The sequence below is a fragment of the Neodiprion pinetum genome, chromosome 2, assembly GCF_021155775.2.
Source record: "Neodiprion pinetum isolate iyNeoPine1 chromosome 2, iyNeoPine1.2, whole genome shotgun sequence".
Classification (NCBI taxonomy): Eukaryota; Metazoa; Arthropoda; class Insecta; order Hymenoptera; family Diprionidae; genus Neodiprion; species Neodiprion pinetum.
Window position 1 is genome coordinate 10,845,085 of NC_060233.1, and position 24,465 is coordinate 10,869,549.

A 24,465-nucleotide genomic window follows, 5' to 3' on the forward strand; every position below is an offset into this window, starting at 1 on the left:
GATCACAGCGAATCGGCGAGCACTACTCGAAGCTGACTGTCGGCCTATCCAACAAATCGTTGATCAGCTGATTGCGTGATAGGAACATCGAAGTTCGTGTAACTTTTTTGCGACTTGGCAAGAGCTGAAATTGTCGAAAAATGTCTCTAAACACAGCTCATGCTAACGGGGGGGTCCTCATACATTCCGGCGAATGGTAAGTCATGGATACAAGGCTTTAAAAAATGAACAAGACCATGCATGTGCCTACCACGGAATTTATCTGTCGAATATTCTCGCAATGACTTTTCTAACTAAAGGCGCAATATCTCTATGTCAAATCGCCGCCTCATATCTAAAAAATTATTCCTTTGTCTTTTTCTCTTTTTTATTATTGCATATTCATACTTTCAGAATATTGTTATATATACTCGTGATCAAACAAACCGCAAATTTGAAACTAGCCACAACTGTGTAATTGCTTAATTCTGTTTTCTCGTTCTATTCAATTAGTGTTAAAACCTCATCATGACACATCTATGTTCTATCTTTCCTTATGTGTCACAATCTTAATGAAGAGTTTAGTTACTCGGGGGATATTATTTAATATTGAAGCGTCGCGCACTTTGGTAATAGCCAACGAAACTACATTTTTGGAAACAAGGATGATACTTTACATATGACAAAATAGTGTTTGAATATGCAATACCTATGCAAACAGAATCTGACCAGTTAATTTTTTATTTGAAAGTAAGATGGTTATTTGTAGAAGAGGAGAAAAATTATCATTTTATTACATACTAAACTACACATCGTGATAATAACTTTATCTCAAATGTTCCAATGCATACATTTTCCTCTTGTAGCAGTTGATTTATAGCAAAAAGGCTGTAAACATTCATGGCATCTTTCATTTACGATATTCAATGCACACTGAGCTCAGTAAGTGAAACATGTCAATCTTTATTCGATGTTTCGTTATGTTAGTCTTATCAACGTCATCCTTATGAAATCGCTGGAGAATATGAAAGAAATTAACCGAGATTTAATAGTGTTGAATCAGAAGCGAGTTTACGTTCATCGTAAAAATTTATACTCTAAGAATGTGATATATTTCTCTTTCATTACTAGATCAGCCACTTATCAGTTAGTTTGTTTGATGCTAGTAAATGTTTGTGTTCGGTCTGAAGGTTATAAGAGTCATTAAGGATGAATGAGCTGTAAAATTTGAATCAAAAGTTAGGGAATGGAAAAAAAAAAACTATTCAATCTCCAGCACTGTTATTTGTGTCGATCACGTTGAGCATGAATGAAACAACAGCCCTATGTAATAGAAATCAATCCAAGCAAATTCGAATAACACAAGCTACCGTATCAATAATTGATTGAGAAAAAATTTCATAATTAAAACATTTGAAATGATTACAATATATTTTTTTTTAATGAGATTCTAATGTTTTTTGTTCTTTTTTTCCCTCATTGCTCTTGCCGACCAGATTCCCACAAATTTGCTGAAAATCAATCAATAAATCTTACTCTTTATCGTACAATTGTAATTCTCAATTGTGATATTCAATCAACATCTTCTGTACGTTATTTACACAATTTTAGTTTCATCCAGTTTGGACATATTTATATGTAAAAAAAATTTTCAGGCAATTACAAGAAATCCCTATGATGAATAAATTGAGCTAATTTTCTGGCTTTATAAGAACTTCCTCAAATAAAAGTATTGTCTTATATTTTAAGGTTCATCATTGAAACCATTCAAAAATTCACTCGATAATAAGCTCAATATTTTTCCATATATCTGAATCGTTAAATTCTCTGTTGCAGTATTCTTCTCTTTTCTGACAATGTCATGATGGAATTTCACGGACAGGATCAACCTGAGTTTATCGGATCAAAACGAGGCAGACTTTTCTTAACTACACACCGTATGATTTTCAACGCAAAGGACCAAAAAGAAAGAATGCAATCATTCAGCTTTCCTTTCATCACATTGAGCGACGTGGAATTAGAACAACCAATGTTCGGCGCTAATTACATAAAAGGAAAATGCCGAGCTCAACCAAATGGCAATTGGACTGGCGAATGCAAATTTAAACTTCACTTCAAAAACGGTGGAGCAATCGAGTTTGGACAAGCAATGTTAAGGGCTGCTTCTATGGGTCAGTAATCCAATCGTTCCCACTTTGTAGAGATTGTACAAATCTTAAATTTGAAACCGGTCAGAACACAGTTTCCGACATCACAATGAATTAATATCGAATCAACGATAATCAATTACGAGTATCACTCCACATCACGGATTCATTCTACTGCCTTTAATTCTATTTCTTCAAAGTGTTAGACACCTTAACCATTTCATTTCACTCACTTTTCTCATCTAGAATCTGCTTTGTACATAGAGCAAGGACAAAAAATGGAAAATCAGTTTTGGATAATGTAAAAATTTCACTAATTATACCAACATATATGTTCAAATTTTTCAGCAAATCGCAATGGTCCTGGTTTCGATGCACCTCCACCATATCAACCGCCAACTTCTGACTGGTACGCCGCACCTCCGCCAGCGTATCAAGCTGCGCCAGGTGGATATTACGGCTGGCAACCTCCGACAAATGTTTTCCCCGAACAACCACCAGGTGAAAATTCTTCTCAAGCTTGCACTTAATGCGAAATTTGTTATAGATACAGGATTTCAACTTCCTGGAAAAACATGGAAATGTGAAATTTCACAGAATTTAACAAAGTCAAAGTCTGCATTGTTATTGTTCATGTAACAAAGCATTGTACATTAAGATAATAATATTTCTCAACTTTGATATTACTTTTTACGATTTATGCTAACATAATGATTACGCGCTGCTCTATTCAAACTTTAAAGTATAACTTATCAGATTTTTCACATTGTTATGGTAACATTACGATATTCATCCTCTGACACTAATGAATAGAATCCTTTTTTCACGAGACTTGAGCCTTTCTTTGTCTTTCTCAATAATTTGATGCAATATATGCACAGCTGTGGCAGATTACATAAACAAATAATAAGCAATAACAACTTTTCCCTGTTTTTCGCTAAAATAAAAGTTTATTCTCTGTGAATTATAACGATTGTACAAAATCGTATTAAATCATAGACTAAATAAAACCAGCTACTTGCTATCAGAATCTGACATCTATATCGATTTTTTACTAGAAAAATAGAACAATGTAATTTCGCTAACGTTTGCAAAGTTTTTTTTGTAGATTTCAGTGCTTTGAAATTGTATTTAACGTGATCAGCTTCACTTTATAAGCCTTCGTTCCATCACGTTTTTAACCAACCTGACTATATTCCATATATTTATTTAAATTAAATAGACTACAATATTTCTCAGTGCTCATAAACTTTTAGGACAAATGAATCAATGGAATTAAATATTTTTATTCATGAAACTCGATCAACTTTCAAAACATTGTGTCGATAAAAAAATGTTGAATTTTCAGCAATCTATTTCTGACTCCTTGTTGCTGATTGTTAACATGAATTCTTTGCTCATAATTTTGCAAGTATATTAATACCATTGTGCTATTACGCAGCAAATGGCGTATACATGACGGACTCTCCGCCACCGTATCCCGGCATCAATGGTCCTTATCAAGGTTACGCCAGCGGCGGAGCTGCGCAACAGCAGCCACAGCCAAGTGCTTGGGGGAATTCGGCGCAACCAAGCAACTGGGGTCAGCCTCAATCTAACGGAGCTCCGGGATGGGCGAACCCAGGCTACAATCCGCAATCAATGTCTCAAGGAGGTGCGTATCCAAGTTACGGACAGCCTAGTTACAATAATTATCAGCCAATCCCACCCCAGTTTTCTCAATATTCCCAAAATCCACCCCAATATCATCCGAATCCAGCTCAGTATTTGCAAAATCCACCCCAATACTCGCAGAATCCACCCCAATATTCGCAATATCCTCAAAATCCACAAAATCAGCAAGGAGGATATTACGGCACAGCCGGTATTTACCAGAAGCCAAAGCCCTACTAGAATTGCACCGAGTTCATGGTAATATCCGTGCTTATTACAATCTGTAAATCATTCTTATTCAGCGAGTTTAGGCTCCGATTAATCACATGTCAAAGATCACTCTGGCCTTTGGAACTCTAACAGAAGTTCAATTTTAACAGTAACAAGTCATTTCTTAAAATCAATGTAAAGCTTCGGTCATTTCTTATCGTAATCGTCAGTTCGGTTATCATAGAATTTATCACAAAGTGATGGAATTCAGCTGAGCACATTAAGGATAAAATCAGCTGGAACCTCTGAATTAAAATTTAGAAAACGAGGTAAAACATAGGGATCAGGAATTTAAAAAAAATTTTTAATGTTACAACGTTTAAAATGATTAAATTTTAGTGTTTTTGATCCGATTCTAACATTTTTGGGCTCACTTTACTCACCAACCAAATCCCCATAACTTGTCTTGTAAACATTCAAAAAATTTTACAGCACATATAATTATCGATGCTATAATTATAACGTGTGAATCTAATTGTTGTATCGTACTTGCATAAGGCTATTGTTATCTAATCAAGAGACAACTGCCGGTAAAAAAAAGTTTCAGGTGATCTTTGGAGATCTTCGTCGTGATAAAAATAAGCCCAGAAATATTAAAATCTGATAAATATAACCCAAGTTGCGTGACTGAACGTTCTGGTTATAAAATCATTTCTCAAATCATTGACGTCTGAGTTGGTTTTATTCAAAATAGCTCCAGTTCATTTTTTATTTATTTTTCCATCATAAAGATAGCATTTCACTTGCGCTCACTATCAGTGGCGCAAATAACATTTCTGGAGATTATTTTAATGATTTTTACTCATTTTCTATCTTTTAATGCAGATTTTACTGTGGATTTATTCTTAACAACCGCCGTAACTTCTAAAATAACTTTATAGCGTTATTCGATTTTATTACAAATAAATAAAGAATATGCAGATTTAGAACCTCGAAATCTATTCTAAAATCTAAAGTTCGGCGAAATGTATCACGAGAAATAGTAAAGCAGCTACGAAGCCAATCTAGCGATTAAAATGAAATAGAGACTTTGCCTACGTGTCTAACTACTACAAAAATTGACATGTTTTGTGGTATTCGTCATTTCTGTTTGTTGACTTTCGTTTCATGATTAGTGATCAATTTACGATCAGTGACTTGATTATGTTGTACATTCATTGATCGCTCTCCTGATCCATTTTTCCGAAAAAGAATATAACACAATAAATTGTCTCGTTTCAATACCAACCAGATAAGTCTGTTTTTGGAATTGGTTAATGAATTTTGGTTTAGCCTTGGCAAAGATTGTCGTTTTTTTTACCTGTAACAAATATCGATCAGTCGCTTGTGTCATAATTTTCCAATCAATAACTATTGATCAGAGATTAGGCTGGTTTTATTGCTTTTTTTTTTCCCCTCCCATGAAGACATTTGTCATCAGGAGTTCCTCTCAAATTTTTCCATAAAAATACTGTATTCAAACTCTTCTATAATCGGTAATCTAATCACGGGGCCATATTATTATTATTATTATTATAACTATAGTTATTACAAGTACGTAAATTAGATTTTAGATCAATTTATATTCGTATTTCAATTTTGTAATTTGACATCAATATTTCTATCTAAATTGTACTAAAACTCGATTGGTATCATTTCGATGATTTTTATTTTGGATTTTTTAATTTTTCGTGTGACTGAGAATTAGACTGTCAGCAGTATTGAATATAATACTCTTACTGCTTGATATTTATTATATTTTCACATAAATCGTAAGCTACTTTTTATAAATTCCGCACCTCAGAATGATATACTTCGCAAATAAACATTTTTGGGGCCTTATCTATATATTCCAATATTTCATTTTTCTTTACATAAAAAAAGAATCACTTCAGAAATCGTTTTTAATTATACTTCTGATATTCTTAAATCCTGATAGTATTTACTGAAATGTTTTAATAATGCTGTTGTATGTTGTCATATAATGTCATAGCTTTACGAAAACCAATAATTAAAATATAAATGTTGTACATCAATTGCTGTTTTTATTTGTCCCTTTCAACAGCATACATCGTTAATCAAGTCTGGAAATTACTAAGTATCACCGTTTAACACGAAAAAATTAAATCGTGTATATAATTATTCTTTGTGCATCACTTCGAAAGCCGCAAAAATGTTTCTGTTAACATAAAAATATTTCATTTCTCAAGTACTTCATTCATTTTTCTACGTACGAACAATCGTATGTAGAAAAAAAAATTTTTCAACGTTTCATCTTTAAAATTTCATAATCCTGCAATCAGGTACTAAAGCTGACAAAGGAGATGCTCACTTTAAAACGGCAAACCCTCGAAATAAAAATATTACTGGTTGCGCAAACCAATTCTTCTTTCTTTTTTTTTTTTTTCTATTGGGTTGAATCTGAACATAACTGCAAATCTCACAGCGCAAAAACGTTGGAACTTGAAAAAGCTTTTAAAAAATCGCAATTCATCGAGTTTTCCCATAAATTCTCTTCTTATTTAACAATAATTTATAGCATCTGAAACCTGTTACCTTTTATTCCGAGGGGTTCTCGTTCGAAGGTGAGTATATCTTACTGAAACAAGTCAAGTTGTACCGCAATTTATAGTATCGGTAAAAACATTTGTGTTTTTTCTTTGACTGAATCTACCTCACATTTAAATTAACAAGGGCATTACGATGTTTCGTTTGAACTCGAAAATTCCCTGTGGAAGGATATCTCTGGTTTTTTTCTATTCCAAACGAAACACCGTCATATGCATGGTCCAGATGGGTTACAAAAATTCCATAACTTTCGGTAAACACTGACAGTGAAGTTTTGGTGGAAATAAAAAAAAAAAAAAATTGGAACTCAAGTATGCATTCATGCAAATCAGAAGTGAATATCAATGTATTGAGGTCTTTAGTAATGTAGAGAAAGTAATATACCTCCTACACTTAAGCTTGCCTCACATTACTCAACGCCATTGCATAATAGTTTTTCAGCTGATCCGGCATAAGATTTGCTTTCACTCTCTCAGCTCAGTTATTATCTCATGGCTTCCGCGTAACGTTCCAACATAGCTCGATGTAGCATTGATCAAATTTATTACTCAAGCTTTGTTATAAAGAAACAGGTGGCATTATTGCTGCATTATTTGAAAACATTTAAAGACACGGAAATTAGGAGTTGAATCCTCAAGTTGAATGCAGTGTCGAAAACTTTGTTCATATGTGAAAAATATTTTTCCATTTTGTGCAGTGCTCTGTCGTGTAAATAACTCGTGAATTAAATGTTGACTTGTTATGACGTCGTAACACGTTTTATTCGCCTGATTTGCATAACTGCTTGCGAACTTCTGGAAGAGTGAAGAATTTTCCTGTTTGCCAGTGCATTAGTGTTGAACATTTCATCCGTTAAATCACTTTATTATTGAAACAAGTTAGATTTATCACAGTTTATTACCGCTGAGTTTTTGCAAATCAGTTTTGCCAAGTTAATTAAATCCTGTAATTTGTAACGACAAATTCTAATTTATTAGCCTCTTAATCCTTGCTAGTTAAAAATAATCCGGTTTCATTAATTTCTGAATATCCTTCCGGTAAACGATACTCGTAAATATACCTGATGCATGCATGGAATAATTCTCGCACGATTGTCCTAAGAGCTGACTCAGTGTGAATGGGTACGAAGGAAACTTCATATAAACATTTATTACTGGTAATAAAGCCTGTGGCATAATTTCTAAGTTTTCAAAGCTAACACGTTATGCCTCAACAAACAAAAACTGTGGTACCCAAAGCATATCCTTGTGAGTGATCTGTAGAAATTTGTAATTCACCTAATTTTAAATTACATTAAGGATGAATTGGCAGTGTCGTGTGAATAAAATTTTGGGAAAAAATAAAGAGAAACGTATACACTGCAATTTACTAGTGTTGATGATAGCGAACGCGTATAAAACCATCTCTCTACTATGTAATAGAGATGAAGTTGAGCCAATTTGGATAACACATGCTGAGTTATAAATAATTTGAAGGAAAGGTTTATAATACAAACGTTCAAAATAAACGAACTCCGTTATCTTTTATCCGATTATAATGTTTTTAGACTTATTGTATCCGCCATAAAGATTGACAAAGATCGCCTGAATTTTTTTTTACATTTAGGTAGCGCCAAAATTAGCCAAAAAATATTAGATTTGGATCCAAAAACACCAGAATTAAATCATTTCCAACGTTCTTATCAAAAAACATTTTCGCCAATTCTTGATATCTTTGTTTGTGTCGGTCATATTTGCTCAAAATTATTTCCCCTACATATCAAGGATGTTGTTTAACTGGCGTTTACCTTCATTGGCACAAGTAACACGCTACGACTGACTTTTTAAAAACGTTTTTACTCTTTTCCTAAATTTCGATTCAGACATTACAGCCCTTTCATCCCCAAATATCACCTGTGGAGTGAGTTGTTTGTATTAATATAATACCTATATTTTTTCCATAGATGCAAAAGCTGCGGAGGCTGCGCAAAGCGCGTACTATGATCCAAATAGGCCTCAATGCGCTTACGTTCCACCACCCGCTTACTACGTAAGTATTTTTATATCAAACCTCTAGATTTCAGAACAAGTGCAGATTTCATAATGATTTAATTTTTTTTCTGGTAATTTCTGACGTGTTATTTCACATCGATGAATAGTCGAACAACTGGAGTCGATTTGTTAATTTTTTTTCAATTACAATACTCATATTTTTAGGAAAGCCCCCCGAGTTACCAACAGGCAACGGATAAGAAAGAACAGTGAGACGCGTTTTTAGTGAGGGATCATTCGCCACGATTTCTGTACTAATAAAGAGCTTTCAAAGTCGTGCTTTATCCGAAACAAGCACACACATTCCGATACCTAGCACCGTTGGATATATAAAATTCTAATTTAACACATCACGCATTAAACAATCGAGTTGTTATTCCAGATTGTATTGTGCTCCATGTTAATCCTGAATATCGGTAATTATACGCATGTATAAATGAGTGGAACGAAATAACTTTTTACTTTGATGCTCCTTATTTTACTTTTATTCATCTTCATACTTTTCCATTTTAAAAGCAGCAAATTTATCGCACCGTTTTTAATAAACTATTATAAATGTTCAATAAATATATTATGTTGAGTATTTTCCGTATGATTTGGGAAATGTAAATTCTCTGTAAATTTTTAATCATACATATTATATTATAATATATGTGAAGATGTATAAATCTGTATATCTTAGTAATGCAATATAATACCGTTAACATACTAATGTTATTTGATTATCTGATAAAATTAGCGATCAAAACATTGTGTATAGTAATAAAAAAAAAAAAAAGAAAAACAATATATTATATGCACATAGGTATTAACATATACGCATTTGTAGAGTCCATACGATTCTAAACACTTATTTATTAAACATTCACAGCATTCGTATCGAGCTTCACTTATCACAGTAGAAATTCTCTGGATGTTCGGATTTGCGGAATTATCAAAATTGATTTTTTAAATTAGAAACTTGAAGCGTGATTTCAGAGGTAACAAAATATCTAATACATTTCACATGAAATTTTCTATCTTCTCATAATATATTTGGGGGTTTTGTTGAATAACCGTTTCTATGGGTTAAATAAAAAAAAAAATGTGAGCTGCCAGTGTATTTAAATATCGAATCTTATATTTTAGAAGGTATTAAAGAATCTGTGATTTGTACATAATTGAGAAACTAAGAAAGCTTTCCTGCTAGTGTTATTTTTACTTTTAAAAAAATTTATTGCTACGTGATGTTAATTTATATATTTTGCAGTTCTGCACACTCCGACATATCTGACTGGATACAAAGATGAAACATTTATTTGTGAAAGAGGCTCGGAGTGTTTCTACTGTATAAAGTTGAAGATGTAGACTGACTGCGTCAAATTAGCAATGCAATCCTTGGAGCTGCGATGTAATTTTTAATACTTTTGCGCCTGTAACATTTACTTTCTTGTTTGCTTAAGGATGAGTAGACCGCACTGTCAGAATTAAAATTTGGGTGAGTAGGAAGAAAGAAAAAAAAAACGTTTAATGTTGGGATAAACTGATGAAACGCCGTCTTGTTATAGAAATGATTCTGAAAAAATTCGAATGACGCAACCTAAGATATGAACAATTTGCCTCGAGATTTTCTGTATTTTTTGTATGTTTTTTACACCATATTTGATGATCTGGCAGGCAAAAATATTAGCCCAAAAACATTAGAATCAGTTTAAAAGTATCAGAGTTTGATCCTTTCAAATGTTCTGATTATGAGAACCTGTTTTACAAATTATGATATCTTAGTTTGTGTTATTCTAATTATAAGTTACCCAGATTCATTGCTATCATGTAGTAGGGATATTGTTGCATTCACTATCATTCGCGCAAATAACATTCTCGAAGACGTTTGATTTCTCCGATTTTTTTCTATTTTATAAACTTTATGTTTATTCAGACGATAACGGTCCACTCAAACTTGAGTCATCGTGAGTGATTATTTTCTGTAACATTCTTCGGTGAAGTGAATTAAAACAGATAATTACGACATATTATGAGTCATATAAAACCTTGGATTGTATCGAATTTTGGATTATACGTCATTGTTCTAAATTCCACGGAAGAAATTTTCTCAAACTACTTTGACCATTTGGTGATTGTGATAAAACTAGTGTAATTGACTTCAATGATTACGAATCAGCGAGAATACGGCAGTATATGTTGTAAGCACTTTCGTATTGTACAGTTAACCAATGCAGTATATGTATTTACTAAAATAAAAAGCAGCTTGTGTAAAGTCGGCAGCAATTTGAAGTTTATTCTAAATCCTGTCTGACCTCGAGACATAATTTTAAAAAAATTTTATCCACAATAATCAAGTGTTCAAATATTTTAACTCTTAAAGTACTTCTTACTTTTTTTTAAAATACTTCTCATGAAAATTGTTGTTTTTGTGGTAACATATTGAAAATATTCGTTTTATAATTGGAGATTTCAACAAAATAGGAAATTGAGAAGCCAATTCAATTCACACATGAATTCATAATGAATGTTGAAAAATTAACTTACCGAAGCTTTCTGAGTTAATTAAAACCTTTGTTGTCATAATATCCTTCTGTTTGAACTCACGTGCGTTGAAAATCTCTTGATTGTGTACAAGTCTGATATAAATTAAATATTTTTGATTGTATAAACACTTTATTTGAGTGGCGTACAATAATACTTATGTATAATATAATTATTTGTATAAGAAAAAATAGTATCAACAGTTATATGGGTAAAATCAAAGGTCAAAGATTTTGATTTTATATTATTACGATTCTTAAATTGGAAAATTTAAGATATTAAAAATTTGTAGCACCGTCAGTCTTTCCAGATACTGACACATTTCATAACGAGTTACATAAAATTTGGAATGGTTCTTTTAACGCCATTATTATACATATAAATACTTACTTATCAAGAGATTTGTGAATATTTTGTGCAGGCATACATTAAATATAAATTTTTCATTTCACATTGGTCACACAGTTGACATAGATTACAGGTACGTAAACATACAAGTGTGATTAAAACAACAGGTAAAGAAACAGGTATTGTACAAGCCTATTTGACGGAGACAATTTCTCGTCACTTATCGAATTTTATACATATTTTTCTAGTGAGCATGTTTTGTTTGAGCTTTAATGAAAAAATACAACACAACAAACGTGGAAATAAAAAAAAAGAATTATTATCTATTCTACGTTTCGACAGTAGCCCATTTTACTGCTGGCATTACAAAATTACAGTGTAGATTTGAGTGTGCTGAAATTGACTCCAACATGGCACGATAAATGGCATTTTTTAGGAAGGCGCATGTATACAATGTATGTGCATTAATTGTGTTTCATGTGGTAGCAAATTTCTGTTTTTCACTCCCATCATAAAAATTGATTGTAATGAAATTACATTTTCTCCATGCTACTTAAATGGAAAAGCTTTGGTGTCCGAAAGCTACATTTTAAAATTGGATTCAAGGTGGATTTAAAGGGATATCTTACAAGTTTTTCAAAAGAGAGCAAATAAAGAAAAGTTACTTCCAAACGAAACATCCTAATCTATGTACGGGAAAGAGAAATCGCACAACGAAACGAAAATAATCAGTCACACCAGTTACACTGCAATCTTCTCTACGTTTAAAAGCTAATACACAATCAAGAACGAATATTTACTTTTTAATCATTTGGAAAACGCCAACTATCATGGCACTTTGTATATTTGGAAAAACTCAGGCACTTTTAGTATATATGATCTTAACTTTTAGTGGATTAAAGAAGAATCAATCATTTCTCAGATCTCTTAAGATACTATAATACATCAGCAACAAATTTAAAAAAATAATACTATTGCAAAGATCGGTTTTACTTCTAAAGATTCGATTCTCTGAGAATTAACAGTCTTTGCATGTTTGTGTAAACATATAATTTTCATGTATATAGTATAGTATGTATGTATATATATTATATATTCCTACGGGTTTGCACATATAGTTTACCCTGTGTCATCGGGGCAGTTATTTGAAACCCTGATTCTTGGGAAAATTACGCCATTTTCCCTTCATTGCAGACTTTCATTAAAATATATTGGCAAGACGATTTTAAACAGTTGTAAAAGTTCTCTTCAAATGGAATGCAAAGAAAGGGTTGCTTTGTACGAGTACAAAAGTAAATCGAAGATTTGAAAAAAAGTGCTACTCGTAATGGCTCGTTATCCAGTAGCCAATGGCTCTTTCTAAATCTACGATTTAAACGGCTATGGAATTATGAAAAATTTGATTAAAAATATTTGACTACCTATCATTCTAGGTAGCCCGAAGAAAATTGCATATGTACAATTAATTATTGTCGAGGTAATAGGCTCGGTTTCAAACCTATCCGTATTCAGACGTTACAGTTAAACTGAACTGCCCGTCCTTGACGTTGGTGCCATGATACCAAACTCTGGTGTCCAACAGAATTATGTCCCCGGCATTAACGGAGAAGTCAAATTTCTTACAAACTTTGTCACATTCTGGCGTCGGTGCTACTGACCAAGTTTTGCTTCCCAGTACCTGACCCTGCCACATCAAACGTGGTATGTAATCCAGCTAGAATAAAAAACATAAAGCACTAATTTTTGAAATGAAATTAAACGAGAACTTCAAATTCACATACCTGAAAATATTTATGTAATTTGCTAATCAAATGATTTCTTATACTCATAATGTTTTATTCACAATGTGAAGAGTTTGTAACGTTAACGTAACAATTGCTTGGAGAAGAATTCAGATTCTCTACCGTTCCTGAAAAATTAAATAGTTGTTCCGGCAGTAAAAAATTTCTGAATATTTTTTTGAGCGTATATTTGAATCATTCTGAATTCTGTACCTACTATAAACTCTGATTATCTCAGACTCTTATGTACTGAAATTGTCAAGAGATACTTTAAAAAAACAGTATGCGATAACTATTCATAAAATCTCAATCTCATTTCTGAAAATGTTCAAATTACGTGAAAATAATCAAAACACGATGAATGCACATAAGAGTGTGTAAGACTTCTTATTAGTTGGTTAAAGTTAACAACTAGTAAATAATCAGAAATACTTTTCTATCAAATATAACATATCTGACTTTCATATTCGCATAATGTTGCTGTGTTAACGTTGCAAACTTTGCTCTTGTTGTTTCTTTGGCTTTAAGCATCGAGAAACTCACATGCATAACAGCGCCTTGTTCGTATCCAAGAAAAACGTAATTGGTGTGCGGTACTTCGGCATCTTGAGGCAAGAAGTGCGGAGTTTGATAAAATTCTTTCATAATTTCCAGCACCTGGGGGTGACAATTTTTCCATCCGACATACCAGGGCTGTTCCCCAGGCAAATTAAGGGCCCTTCGATCGCTCATTGCGAAGACTTCTTTGAGGCTCGCAAAGTTACTTTTAAAATGAAGGAATTGGCATTCCTCCTGAACACTTTCGTAAGCGCCTTCGATACTCTCGTAGAGATTCCTAAAGAAGTATAGGCTGAACACTTTTTTCGCCGGCCAATGACCTGCCGCATTTTTTATCACCATCGGTCTTGACGAGTATGCATAGCGTTTGAATTCTTCTCTTGTCAGATTGGGAAGAATTAGGGCAGAGTCTATACCGCGACAAAATTCACACGTCGAAACAGGCCGGGTGAATTCCCAAACGAAATAATTGTTCGGTACCAAGCAGCGAGTTCCCAGTGCATATTTGAGTGCAAAATTGGCAGACAAATTTTCTGACAATAAACAGTAACTGAGTAGGGTAAAAAATGCCGCTGTAAACAGTTTCTTGGAATATTTTAATTGAGGAATTATATTGTTACATTTCTTTTTGCCCACTTCGACAGTGGCGATTATTGATCGCTCTCGTAGATCAATTAGACGAGCTCCTCGTCTCATGTAATTGGCATTCAGCGCTATAAAAGCCTCTTGTATTATTTCTAACGCTTTTTCATCCTTTTCGGAGTCGCCGTAAACGCCTTTGGTCAACATTGCGCACGTTTTCGTCATTATTTTCAATGCGTTGATCGTTGTTATGCATATTATAACGGTTCGTAGTTATAAAGCAATTACGGTTTGTTAATTCCAAAGTGTGCGTAATCATTTAACTTTGCTTAAATAATACTTCGTTGTTTAAAGGTCATAATAATCCTTCTCCTTCCCACGTGATCCGAGTTTCGTTCGCTACATTTCATGCATTCCTCACTCATCCGTAAATCCATAACAATCGCTCATCACGGAATTCCTAACATACGGTTTTCTTTTGTTTCGAAAACAGCCTTGCAGCCGTATATCTATGTTGATCTGTGTGCCGTTAATTGTCCCACTTAAGGTTATTATTCCGCTCGTCGTACTTAAAATTTTACCCACGAAACTCGAATACCTGCGGATTGCGCAATGACGTTATATATTTTGAATGAAAATCACGCGCGTCGACGTTCCTTTTTTTTCTTCTAAGGACAAACATGCATTAAAGTACCCATGATAAACAAGCAGTCCGTTCGCTTAATTTAAAACAGACGGTATTTCGTTTTAGGTGAATATTTTCCGTAAAATAAAGGCAAAGAAACTTGATCAAACGTCATTAATCGATTGACATCACCCACTGCCATCCCATTATCGCATGCACATGATCGTTAACACGCGATAGGCGGATCCATAACCGGGAACCCGTCCTTGGTACAGGTCTGAAGAGCACTGAAAAGACATGGCATAAGGTTGCAGGCTCTTTAGTCCAGAGCGCTGAGCTTGAAGCACAAAAATAATAACAATATATTGAACCTCTTGCGATGTTCACTCCGTGCTCAAGCACGGCGTATTACCCTGAATGTGATATAGGTATGTATACACATGCCCAGTCTGCGTAGGCATGCGTGTGTTGTTTACCTCGTTGCGCGCAGCCACGAGAACACTGATCACGTGACTCAAGTCACGGCTTCCGATTGGCCCAAGGCTCAGAGCTAGGTCACGTGACCAAACACTACGCAGTACCCCTCGAATGATGATGCATCAGCCATTCAAATTTGAATATAGTGGGGGATGCTGGAGCTGAAGCAGCTGAATCGTAACCGGAGTAACTGGAAGTCGCGTTAATCAGGCGTTTCCTGTCTTCGGATACTAAACAGATGTGGACCTTCATGCTTTTTGTTGAGATATGCGAGGGAGTGCGGCGTGTCGCTTATTATAACGTTTCTAGAATCTCATTCATCCGTTCCCTGGCGAAATATATTTTCTGAAATTTTCTATAAACCTATTCGGAATTTGAATTCTTGATAGTTTCATTAGAATTTTTCATAACGCGATACTGGCGCAAAATACGCTGAAATTTCAAAAGTTCGATTTTTTTTGGATTTGCGATGTAAAACGAAGATCTGAAAAATATGAGTTTTCTATGAACATTTTTTCAATCTTCAGCTTTAACGGACACGTAAATTTTGATTAATATACGCAGATTTCGAATTTCCTTGATTTTCAGTTGATTGTTTTCGAAGCGAAAGCGGCGGAACTGCTTGCATAAATATTTAGAACAGGCTTGATACTCCAGAGCACTTGACCCCACAGCAGCGTATATTCAAACATATACAGAGTTGACTTGATCTATAGGCATAACCATGACGTAAACCAGGACGCAGGGCTATGCAATCTGTTCTGTTACATGAGGGTATCACTTCGGCAACAGCCAGAACATGGGTCACATCTTGGCTAAACTGTACTTCCTCCATCACAATTATAGTATCACCCTAAATTGGCATAGTGTATTTATAAGCTATCCTTATTCGAATAAATAATGTTTGCTCGGCATACAAGTTTCTTACAGAAACACTTGTAATTCGCATTAAATAAGTGAAATATATATTTAGTTGACGGGATGATACGATTGTTAGAAGAAAAACTTTTTGAAAATGTTTCTCACTCATTTTATTTATGTTGCTTTTTTAAATAATCCAAAACCACACGGTACTGCATACATTATAAGTATACGAAAATTCTGTATTGAAATAGAATTAGGTACATAATATTTTCAACAAACAAATTTTGACGTACAGACTGCGGTTGTAGTTTTAGGTAAATTTTATATTTCGCACAATTTAAAAATATATTTTATACTTAAGACAGTATAAAACCTAATTCACAATCTACATTCTACGTGAAATTTATAATTTGTGCTTTTATCAGCATACTTAACTGTTTCAGACTTTTTTGAGAGTTCAACTTTTAACATTCAGGCCAATTGGCAAATAATAGTTAAATGTAATTGCCGTGTTATTTGGCGTGAACTTCGTTGTTATTTATTATAATATTTCATAACCAAGCACAATATATACCTATTCTCCTTTCTTATATATTTACTTATATACATGTATACATATTTACACGTATATGTCTACATGTTTATTTCATCACAAAGCATTGACTAAAAATTTACCTTATTAATTATATTCCAATCGCTTATTTAAACATAATTGAATTTTTAGCCTCAGCACATTTAATCTATAGTGTAAAACTTGAAAAAGTGTTTTCCAAGGTTCAATAATGGCAAATTGGAATTTTGTTCCTCTAAAATTTGTGTAAAAAAATATTCAACCATATATTCTTTGGAATAAAACACAGATTGGGAATTTGATACATTCAATTTTGTGGGAAAAAATAATGCTGGCAAGCGATAATTTATGAATCGAATAATAGAAGTTGCTAAAACTAATTGTCTCCCACTCTGGGAATTCAGAACAACTTGGGTATATAAGAATAAATACACTTTTGATTACAGGTAACCTGAACTTTTTATTATAAATATAATTTATTGCAAAAATAATTTGAATAAAAAAATGAACGATATTAAAAAAAACAGTTTTTCATTCATGCAATTATATCAGTGTGGATTTTCTTGATTTAAATTTATCAATAATTTAAGTAAGCGATTGAGAAGCTTTGTCCGTGAAAGAGGCCACTTTAGGGACTAACCAATCGCGATTTAAATAGTTATTTTTTATCCAGACATTGTAGAAAAATATGACATGTTAATTTTTTACAATATTTCTATTGTCATCTTTCTTTCTATCAAATCCCTATAAAAATTTTGCAAGTAAAACGAATTTTCGTTGATTAATATTGCTTCTCATGAACATACTTCAATTCTTCCAAAGAAAATTGTCATCGATTTTATTCGAAATTTAATGATGCACTTCTGAAGAACAAAAACGTCGATCTTTGTAAGCAATCAACAAAACGGTTTGGACTTACTTGTTCGAAGGTAAATAAAATTTAGAAAAAATTGAAGGCGTTTTTTGACGAACGTCTGATATAGGTGCCATAATGTACCAGATCAAAAGCATATGTCACATAAATGACATTTCGGTGCGCATCGGTACCTATATCAGAAACACTGACGGAAAAATGGCCGAAGAAATAAATTCCGAAGCGAGAGTAAGAAAAAAAAATGACTCGTTTTGTAGACAAAGCTTCGCGCGTACTAGAAAGCTGTTTACATTGTTTGCAGATGTATCTTTAGCAGTTATTCAAATGCAGTAGGACTAAGTTAATCTTGAAAACTGTATCTAAATGCATTTAAATTGCATATCAAGTTAAGTTACTCGTGGCTTGGCAATGGTATAATAACATCAAAAAAAAAAAGTTCTAGATAGACGCATTAAATAATCACAAATATATTTTTTTGGCTGACTTGCTTTATATTCAGAGACGCTATTGCATTATATTAGTCGTGGATATGCGCAAATGCTAGCCGAGTAGAACACATTGTAATATATACACACAATATTTAAATTGAAAGGTAAAAAGATTTAAAAATTTCCATTTCTTCTATGCCGAGTAATAGAAATTATGTTTCTTGTGTCTAGTGGTCAAACATCGAGTAGAGTTTTTATTAGTACCTAGCTAATTTATATGCTGGATTACGCCAGTTAAGTTTGCAGATTTATTTCACAAGATCTTTTATTTGAAATACTTCGGTTCCATTGCTCGGGTCGATACCAGAAATAACTTACTCTCAAAAATGTTTGACTAGGACAGTCGTTCGTGTTGATCTATATACCACGTTGTTTTTCTCTTTTCATTTGCAGAGATATTTCTATTTTTGTAATTTTGAATCAGAAATATTGCCATTTACCCAAAATAGAATCTTTTATAGCCGAAACATATTGCGCAGGTACCCAGTATATCCAGTACCTCGATGCTTCTGTCGGACCCAATTGAATCGCCTGAAAAATACATGGGGTATTATTTGGAGATCAGGTAAGATTTTGAAATTTTATTTCAGCTTGCAGAAAATAAAATAAAATACACTTGGTTGAAAAATTTTAACGAAAATTTTTTCAAAGATTTATAACTTCGTTGAAAATAAATCAATTATGATTCTTTCAATGAGTAGAATGAAGCATATTAAAAAATTTAATTTTGAAAGTTTATCCAATTTCAAAAATAATACTTCAGATGCGAAAATAATAGTAATAATAATACGATAATGAATTAAAAAGGAAAATCCTAAAAACAGAAAATGATGCAATAGTAAATCACTCTTGTTTCAAGCAAGATGAGACAGGAATAGCTGAAAGAACATCTGAATAGCTTCCAAGAATCAAAGCACAGGAATAAATTCGGAACATTAATTTTTTCTGTCAATGTAAATTCACCATTATGTGGTATTCCGGATGATCGTGGATTGGTTCGCTGAGAACACCTTTTATTGAGTTCATTGGTATCTTGTCTGTGCGTTCCTTAGTTCCAATCCATAGTTGATCTTGCTCCAATTTGAACGTTAGACGAACTTTCCCACCCGACTTGTTCAACATACCGGTGAGTGGAAAGTCCGGAAGTGATTCCTAGATATTAAAATAAAATTTTCACTATCGATTGACATATATGAAAGTAGATTAATCCCTGCAAAGTATTTGCTAATATTCCAACATGAAAATTCCCTAATTTTACAGATGTCCTGAATCGTAGAATACAATCTTTCCTAGACCACTTCTGTAAATGGAAGATAAGTTCCTGCAAATTTCTTTACTTCCTCCTGCTCTGACCGAATTTTTTTCAATTTGCAAGTAATTCTTCCGATCATATTCAATCAAGAAAAGATCACTTTCGAAAATTGGATCTACAAGTGTTCTTCATATTTCTTATTTGAGACACTATCAGTTTTTGGAATCTTGTTGCAAAAAATGTGCAACAATTGTGCAAAATGTGTGTTATCAAGAAAAAGGAATAAAAACGGAACTGTATCAAAATTTGTACGAGTAACTTTTTATTGTAATTAATTCAATTAAATGAAACCGTAGATCATCTAAATCAAGTTGATCCCTTATATTTCTTCAGGGCTCAGTGGCTGAAAACGTGTCTGATGGCGAGTAATATTTGACAACTACGATATACCACCATTTCTATAAATTTAATATATGGATGAATGAAAATGAAAAGTGCAAGAACATGTTAAAATAATTTTCAATTTTTTCCCCTGCTTTGAATTCATAATTGATGATCAACTAAAGCAATTTAGAAATTCGAAACGAACGAAACTGCCAAGTGCTCAGAGCATGCTGGGCAGATTTGGAGGGTATTATGTTGTTGCTTTCAAGAAGAGTAATATTTCCCGTAACCAACCTTGCTATTTAGTATACCAGGTATCACATCCTCAGGAATACCTTTATCCAAGACCTTACGGTGCATCGTTTGCTGCGACAAAGGTTCCTTACTTGTAGCCGTAGCTGCTTCATCGACTAAGTCCTGCTTTGTGGGTATTGAAACAGCCAAAACGTCGTTCAGCTTGGAACCGACAATCATAATTTTGGCGCCTTTTGTAACGCCCAAACTTCTCAGAGTTTGTTCGTCTTTTGCCAATCCTTTGATCATCACTTTCTGCATGGCCTGTGGCACTGCGATAATGTCCTGTAAATGAGCCTTCAAGTCTTTGACTGTGTTATCTAGTGGAAAATTGACGTCTATTTTTTGTTTGTTGTAGATTATCTTGAAGTCGATTCGTTCCTTAGGTTCATCTTGGGAAGTTGCTGCCGCGGCATTATCATTCGCTTTCGATTCTGGCTTGGACAAATCATTTTTTGACGAATTGTCTGGCGCTTTTGAGTTTGTGATCAGTTCTGTAACACAGCAGTTGTCATTACTGTCACCCTTTGCCGTTCCTATGAAAGAAATATTCAATACTGAGATATATTAGTTAAATAACATCGGATTGTGAATCTGATATGTCACATTTTGGCTGAAAATTAGATCAAAATGATTATATTATTCCGATACCAAAATAACGAATTTATGCAGTTGTGATAAAGCTATTTACTAGTGAACAATGCAATATAGTGTAACTATATATTATTTGCAGACATTAGTCATTGTTTGATGAGAAAATTGTTTTTCAGAATGAATCAGCCATACCAGACTGCTGACTGGATCTTCACAAATAGTCCGAAAAATATTCAACACTTTTTGAATAGTATAGTTGAACACAGAACTGTAATTGTTGTCAAACATTTGTTGTACCAGAAATACACAAATCTATTTTTATACATTCTGGACATGACTGTGTGTGCTAATTTTTTTCAGCAAATCTTCAGAGATTTTCATGGTGAGCAAAATAAGCCCAAAAACATTAACATCAGGTGAAAAAAAAAAAAACCACAGATTTTAATCATTTTCAATGTTGTAATATTAAAACTTAGTCTTTAATTTTATACATCTAAGTTTGTATTATTGAAATTTACTTAGATCCATTTCAACTTTATAATAGGGATATAGTTTCATTCGAGTTCACTATAGTTGGTGAAAACAACATTGTTAGAGATTTTGTGGATAAATATTTTTTGTTCCCTAACTTTTGATGCCAATGGTATGGTCGATTCAACCTTAAGTTCTTAGACCTTTGTCCCCAAAGTCAATATTCAACACAGTTAATCACACGTAAATAAATAGTAAAAAAAACAACAATATTTCTGTTCGGTAGAATTTTGTGTATACAATATACTTTGAAACAAAAATTTGACATGCTAAATTGAGACAACAGAATAAGGAAATTTTTTTTTCTGACATGACATTATTTTTCTGTGTATTCAGAATGAATAAGTATATTCACAATTGAATAAATTAAATTTGAAACAATATCCAAGAAATGAGGGAATTTGAGAACAGATATTTAAAAACTATTCAGTAATTTAGGAGAGTTGAATTTGTACAGCAGAGGAATATCGAAATTATTCACCGGATAATACAAATTTTAACATTAGTTTCCTTAAAAATAAGAATTAATTATAGATTGGAAAGCAATGTCCGTATGGCTATTGGTATTTACTACAAATACCAGCGAAAACAGTTAAAAATTGTACATTTCTTTGCGAAATTTTTAGAATAAAGATTTCGATTGTGAATTGATGAGTGAGGTCCGTAAGTACAACTGTAATTAGTCCATAATGATTTGACAACGGAGACGTTTTGAATTGAATATTTGAATTGTATGAAGGTTAGGTTGACAATATTTCATGAAATTGAATTTCATGCGAAGATCTGAAATAGTTTCTAATGAGGAGAGTTGAACGCATCTCTCCGAGGAGACCGAAATATATGTATTTTCGAAATGGTCAATATGAAATATCATTGTTGTCAAAAGCTTTATATCTGGACTGACTTGCATAGTTTGTGAAATTACAATCCAGGATATTCGAATATCTTTTGAAATTAAAAATCAAACGACGAGATAATCTCACTGCCAATGCAACACCAATAATTCAGAATCGGAATTCGATAAAACAATTCGCCGACGGCATTTGGCTTCAAATTGAATGTAATTGTAAATACTTTTCCACGTACCAACGCACTCCATGATGTACGGTGATGATGTAGAGCCTGTGGAAAAGCGTCAGTACATAAAATCCGTCGCACACTACAAAATCGCGCATCCTTTAGTCCGGTTTACATGTAACAGAATGTCGTCGCGCGGAGTATGGCCGTTTGCTTTTTCTCATTTCCGATTAGCTGAGAAAAATATCACAATCTTGTGACAGTTTCCATGTTACTACAAATTTAAATGTGTACTATTGGGCTTTTCAACAAAGACAATATGTTGTAACATTTGGAAAAGATACATGAAAATCCCCTAATTTATTCCCAGACTTGAAATTCAGCTTTAGAGACTGGTAGCTTCAGGGTTAATTCGCATCGCCAAGTTGCCATTTCATTTGGCTGACTGAAATAAAATTGTTAGGCGGAATTTTAAACAAGCACTCAGCGATTAACTGCAAAACTGTTTCGCACGTAATTGTCCTACCCAAAGTCATCATCAACTCAATTCAAGTGACAGAAGATTCTTCTAGACAACTTTATTGATCACAGAATTTTTTGCGAAAGAATTTTAGTCGTCATTTCTCTGCTGTTGGTCCTACGCTGTTTTCGCTGCGTTTTGTGAGTTCCTGGGGGTTCAATTGGTCAGAAAATGGTTGTACGAATCGAATCTGAGACCGAAAATTTTTCAGCCTATAAATAAAAAAAAGCAAGGCTAACCCCTTTGTATTTTTTTCGAAAATTTTCACGATTCTGAAAGGTGCTGGAATAAACTCTTTCTGGCACTATTCCGACGTAATTTTGCGAGAGAAATCGATTGGGCGCAGTCCCAATACGCTGCGATCAACTTATCAAAAGTTAGAGCCGAAAAACGAGAACCTGCGTTTTCGACATTTTTCAGCAGGTGCTTTTTCCTTCGTAATTTCTCTCCTGTCCATCCCACGCCTTTTTCGCTGCGTTTTCTGAGTTCCTGGGGGTCCAATTAGTCAGAAAAGGGTCATTTAAATCGAATCTGGGACCAAAAATTTTTCAGCCAAAAAAAAAGCAAGGCTAACCCCTTTGCATTTTTGGCGAAAATTTTCGCGATTTTGAAAAGTGCTGGAATGAATTCTTTCATGCACCATTCCGACGTAATTTTGCGAGAGAAATCGATTGGGCGCAGTCCCAATACGCTGCGATCAACTTATCAAAAGTTAGAGCCGAAAAACGAGAACCTGCGTTTTCGACATTTTTCAGCAGGTGCTTTTTCCTTCGTAATTTCTCTCCTGTCCATCCCACGCCTTTTTCGCTGCATTTCCTGAGTTCCTGGGGGTCCAATTAGTCAGGAAAGGGTCATTTAAATCGAATCTGGGACCAAAAATTTTTCAGCCAAAAAAAAAGCAAGGCTAACCCCTTTGCATTTTTGGCGGAAATTTTCGCGATTTTGAAAAGTGCTGGAATGAATTCTTTCATGCACCATTCCGACGTAATTTTGCGAGAGAAATCGATTGGGCGCAGTCCCAATACGCTGCGATCAACTTATCAAAAGTTAGAGCCGAAAAACGAGAACCTGCGTTTTCGACATTTTTCAGCAGGTGCTTTTTCCTTCGTAATTTCTCTCCTGTCCAATCCACGCCGTTTTCGCTGCATTTCCTGAGTTCCTGGGGGTCCAATTAGTCAGGAAAGGGTCATTTAAATCGAATCTGGGACCAAAAATTTTTCAGCCAGAAAAAAAGCAAGGCTAACCCCTTTGCATTTTTGGCGAAAATTTTCGCGATTTTGAAAAGTGCTGGAATGAATTCTTTCATGCACCATTCCGACGTAATTTTGCGAGAGAAATCGATTGGGCGCAGTCCCAATACGCTGCGATCAACTTATCAAAAGTTAGAGCCGAAAAACTAGAACCTGCGTTTTCGACATTTTTCAGCAGGTGCTTTTTCCTTCGTAATTTCTCTCCTGTTGATCCCACGCCTTTTTCGCTGCATTTCCTGAGTTCCTGGGGGTCCAATTAGTCAGGAAAGGGTCATTTAAATCGAATCTGGGACCAAAAATTTTTCA

At 33.8% G+C, this 24,465-nt stretch overlaps 3 protein-coding genes across 6 annotated transcripts; 1 reads left to right on the forward strand and 2 right to left on the reverse strand.

The window, feature by feature from the left end:
- Positions 1 to 11,763, forward strand: Wbp2 (WW domain binding protein 2). 3 transcript variants are annotated; one of them, XR_006881833.2, is made up of 7 exons: positions 1 to 196; positions 1,816 to 2,150; positions 2,475 to 2,627; positions 3,568 to 3,780; positions 8,539 to 8,624; positions 8,792 to 9,606; positions 9,876 to 11,763. XR_006881833.2 is itself a non-coding variant. In XM_046614243.2 (6 exons), exons 1-6 carry the CDS (start codon positions 141 to 143, stop codon positions 8,837 to 8,839), a joined length of 891 nt encoding a protein of 296 aa, XP_046470199.1. In that variant the 5' UTR covers positions 1 to 140; the 3' UTR covers positions 8,840 to 11,763. The 3 variants fall into 3 exon arrangements, 1 of the variants encoding a protein (XP_046470199.1); XR_006881834.2 differs by having other exon boundaries at positions 8,792 to 9,042; XM_046614243.2 differs by having other exon boundaries at positions 8,792 to 11,763.
- LOC124213199 (uncharacterized) lies at positions 11,262 to 15,340 on the reverse strand. Its single transcript, XM_046614241.2, has 2 exons — positions 13,822 to 15,340; positions 11,262 to 13,211 (listed from the first exon to the last, which is right to left on the reverse strand). Exons 1-2 carry the CDS (start codon positions 14,641 to 14,643, stop codon positions 12,996 to 12,998), a joined length of 1,038 nt encoding a protein of 345 aa, XP_046470197.1. The 5' UTR covers positions 14,644 to 15,340; the 3' UTR covers positions 11,262 to 12,995.
- Positions 15,341 to 16,536: 1,196 nt separating this feature from the next.
- On the reverse strand, positions 16,537 to 22,529 carry LOC124213202 (ubiquitin domain-containing protein UBFD1). 2 transcript variants are annotated; one of them, XM_046614245.2, is made up of 4 exons: positions 22,459 to 22,529; positions 20,248 to 20,741; positions 19,281 to 19,469; positions 16,537 to 18,848 (listed from the first exon to the last, which is right to left on the reverse strand). In XM_046614245.2, the coding sequence occupies exons 1-4, from the start codon at positions 22,469 to 22,471 to the stop codon at positions 18,738 to 18,740; spliced, it is 807 nt and encodes a 268-aa protein (XP_046470201.1). In that variant the 5' UTR covers positions 22,472 to 22,529; the 3' UTR covers positions 16,537 to 18,737. The 2 variants fall into 2 exon arrangements, with proteins under 2 accessions (XP_046470201.1, XP_046470200.1); XM_046614244.2 differs by having other exon boundaries at positions 20,248 to 20,783.
- Between the last annotated feature and the right edge of the window lie 1,936 nt (positions 22,530 to 24,465).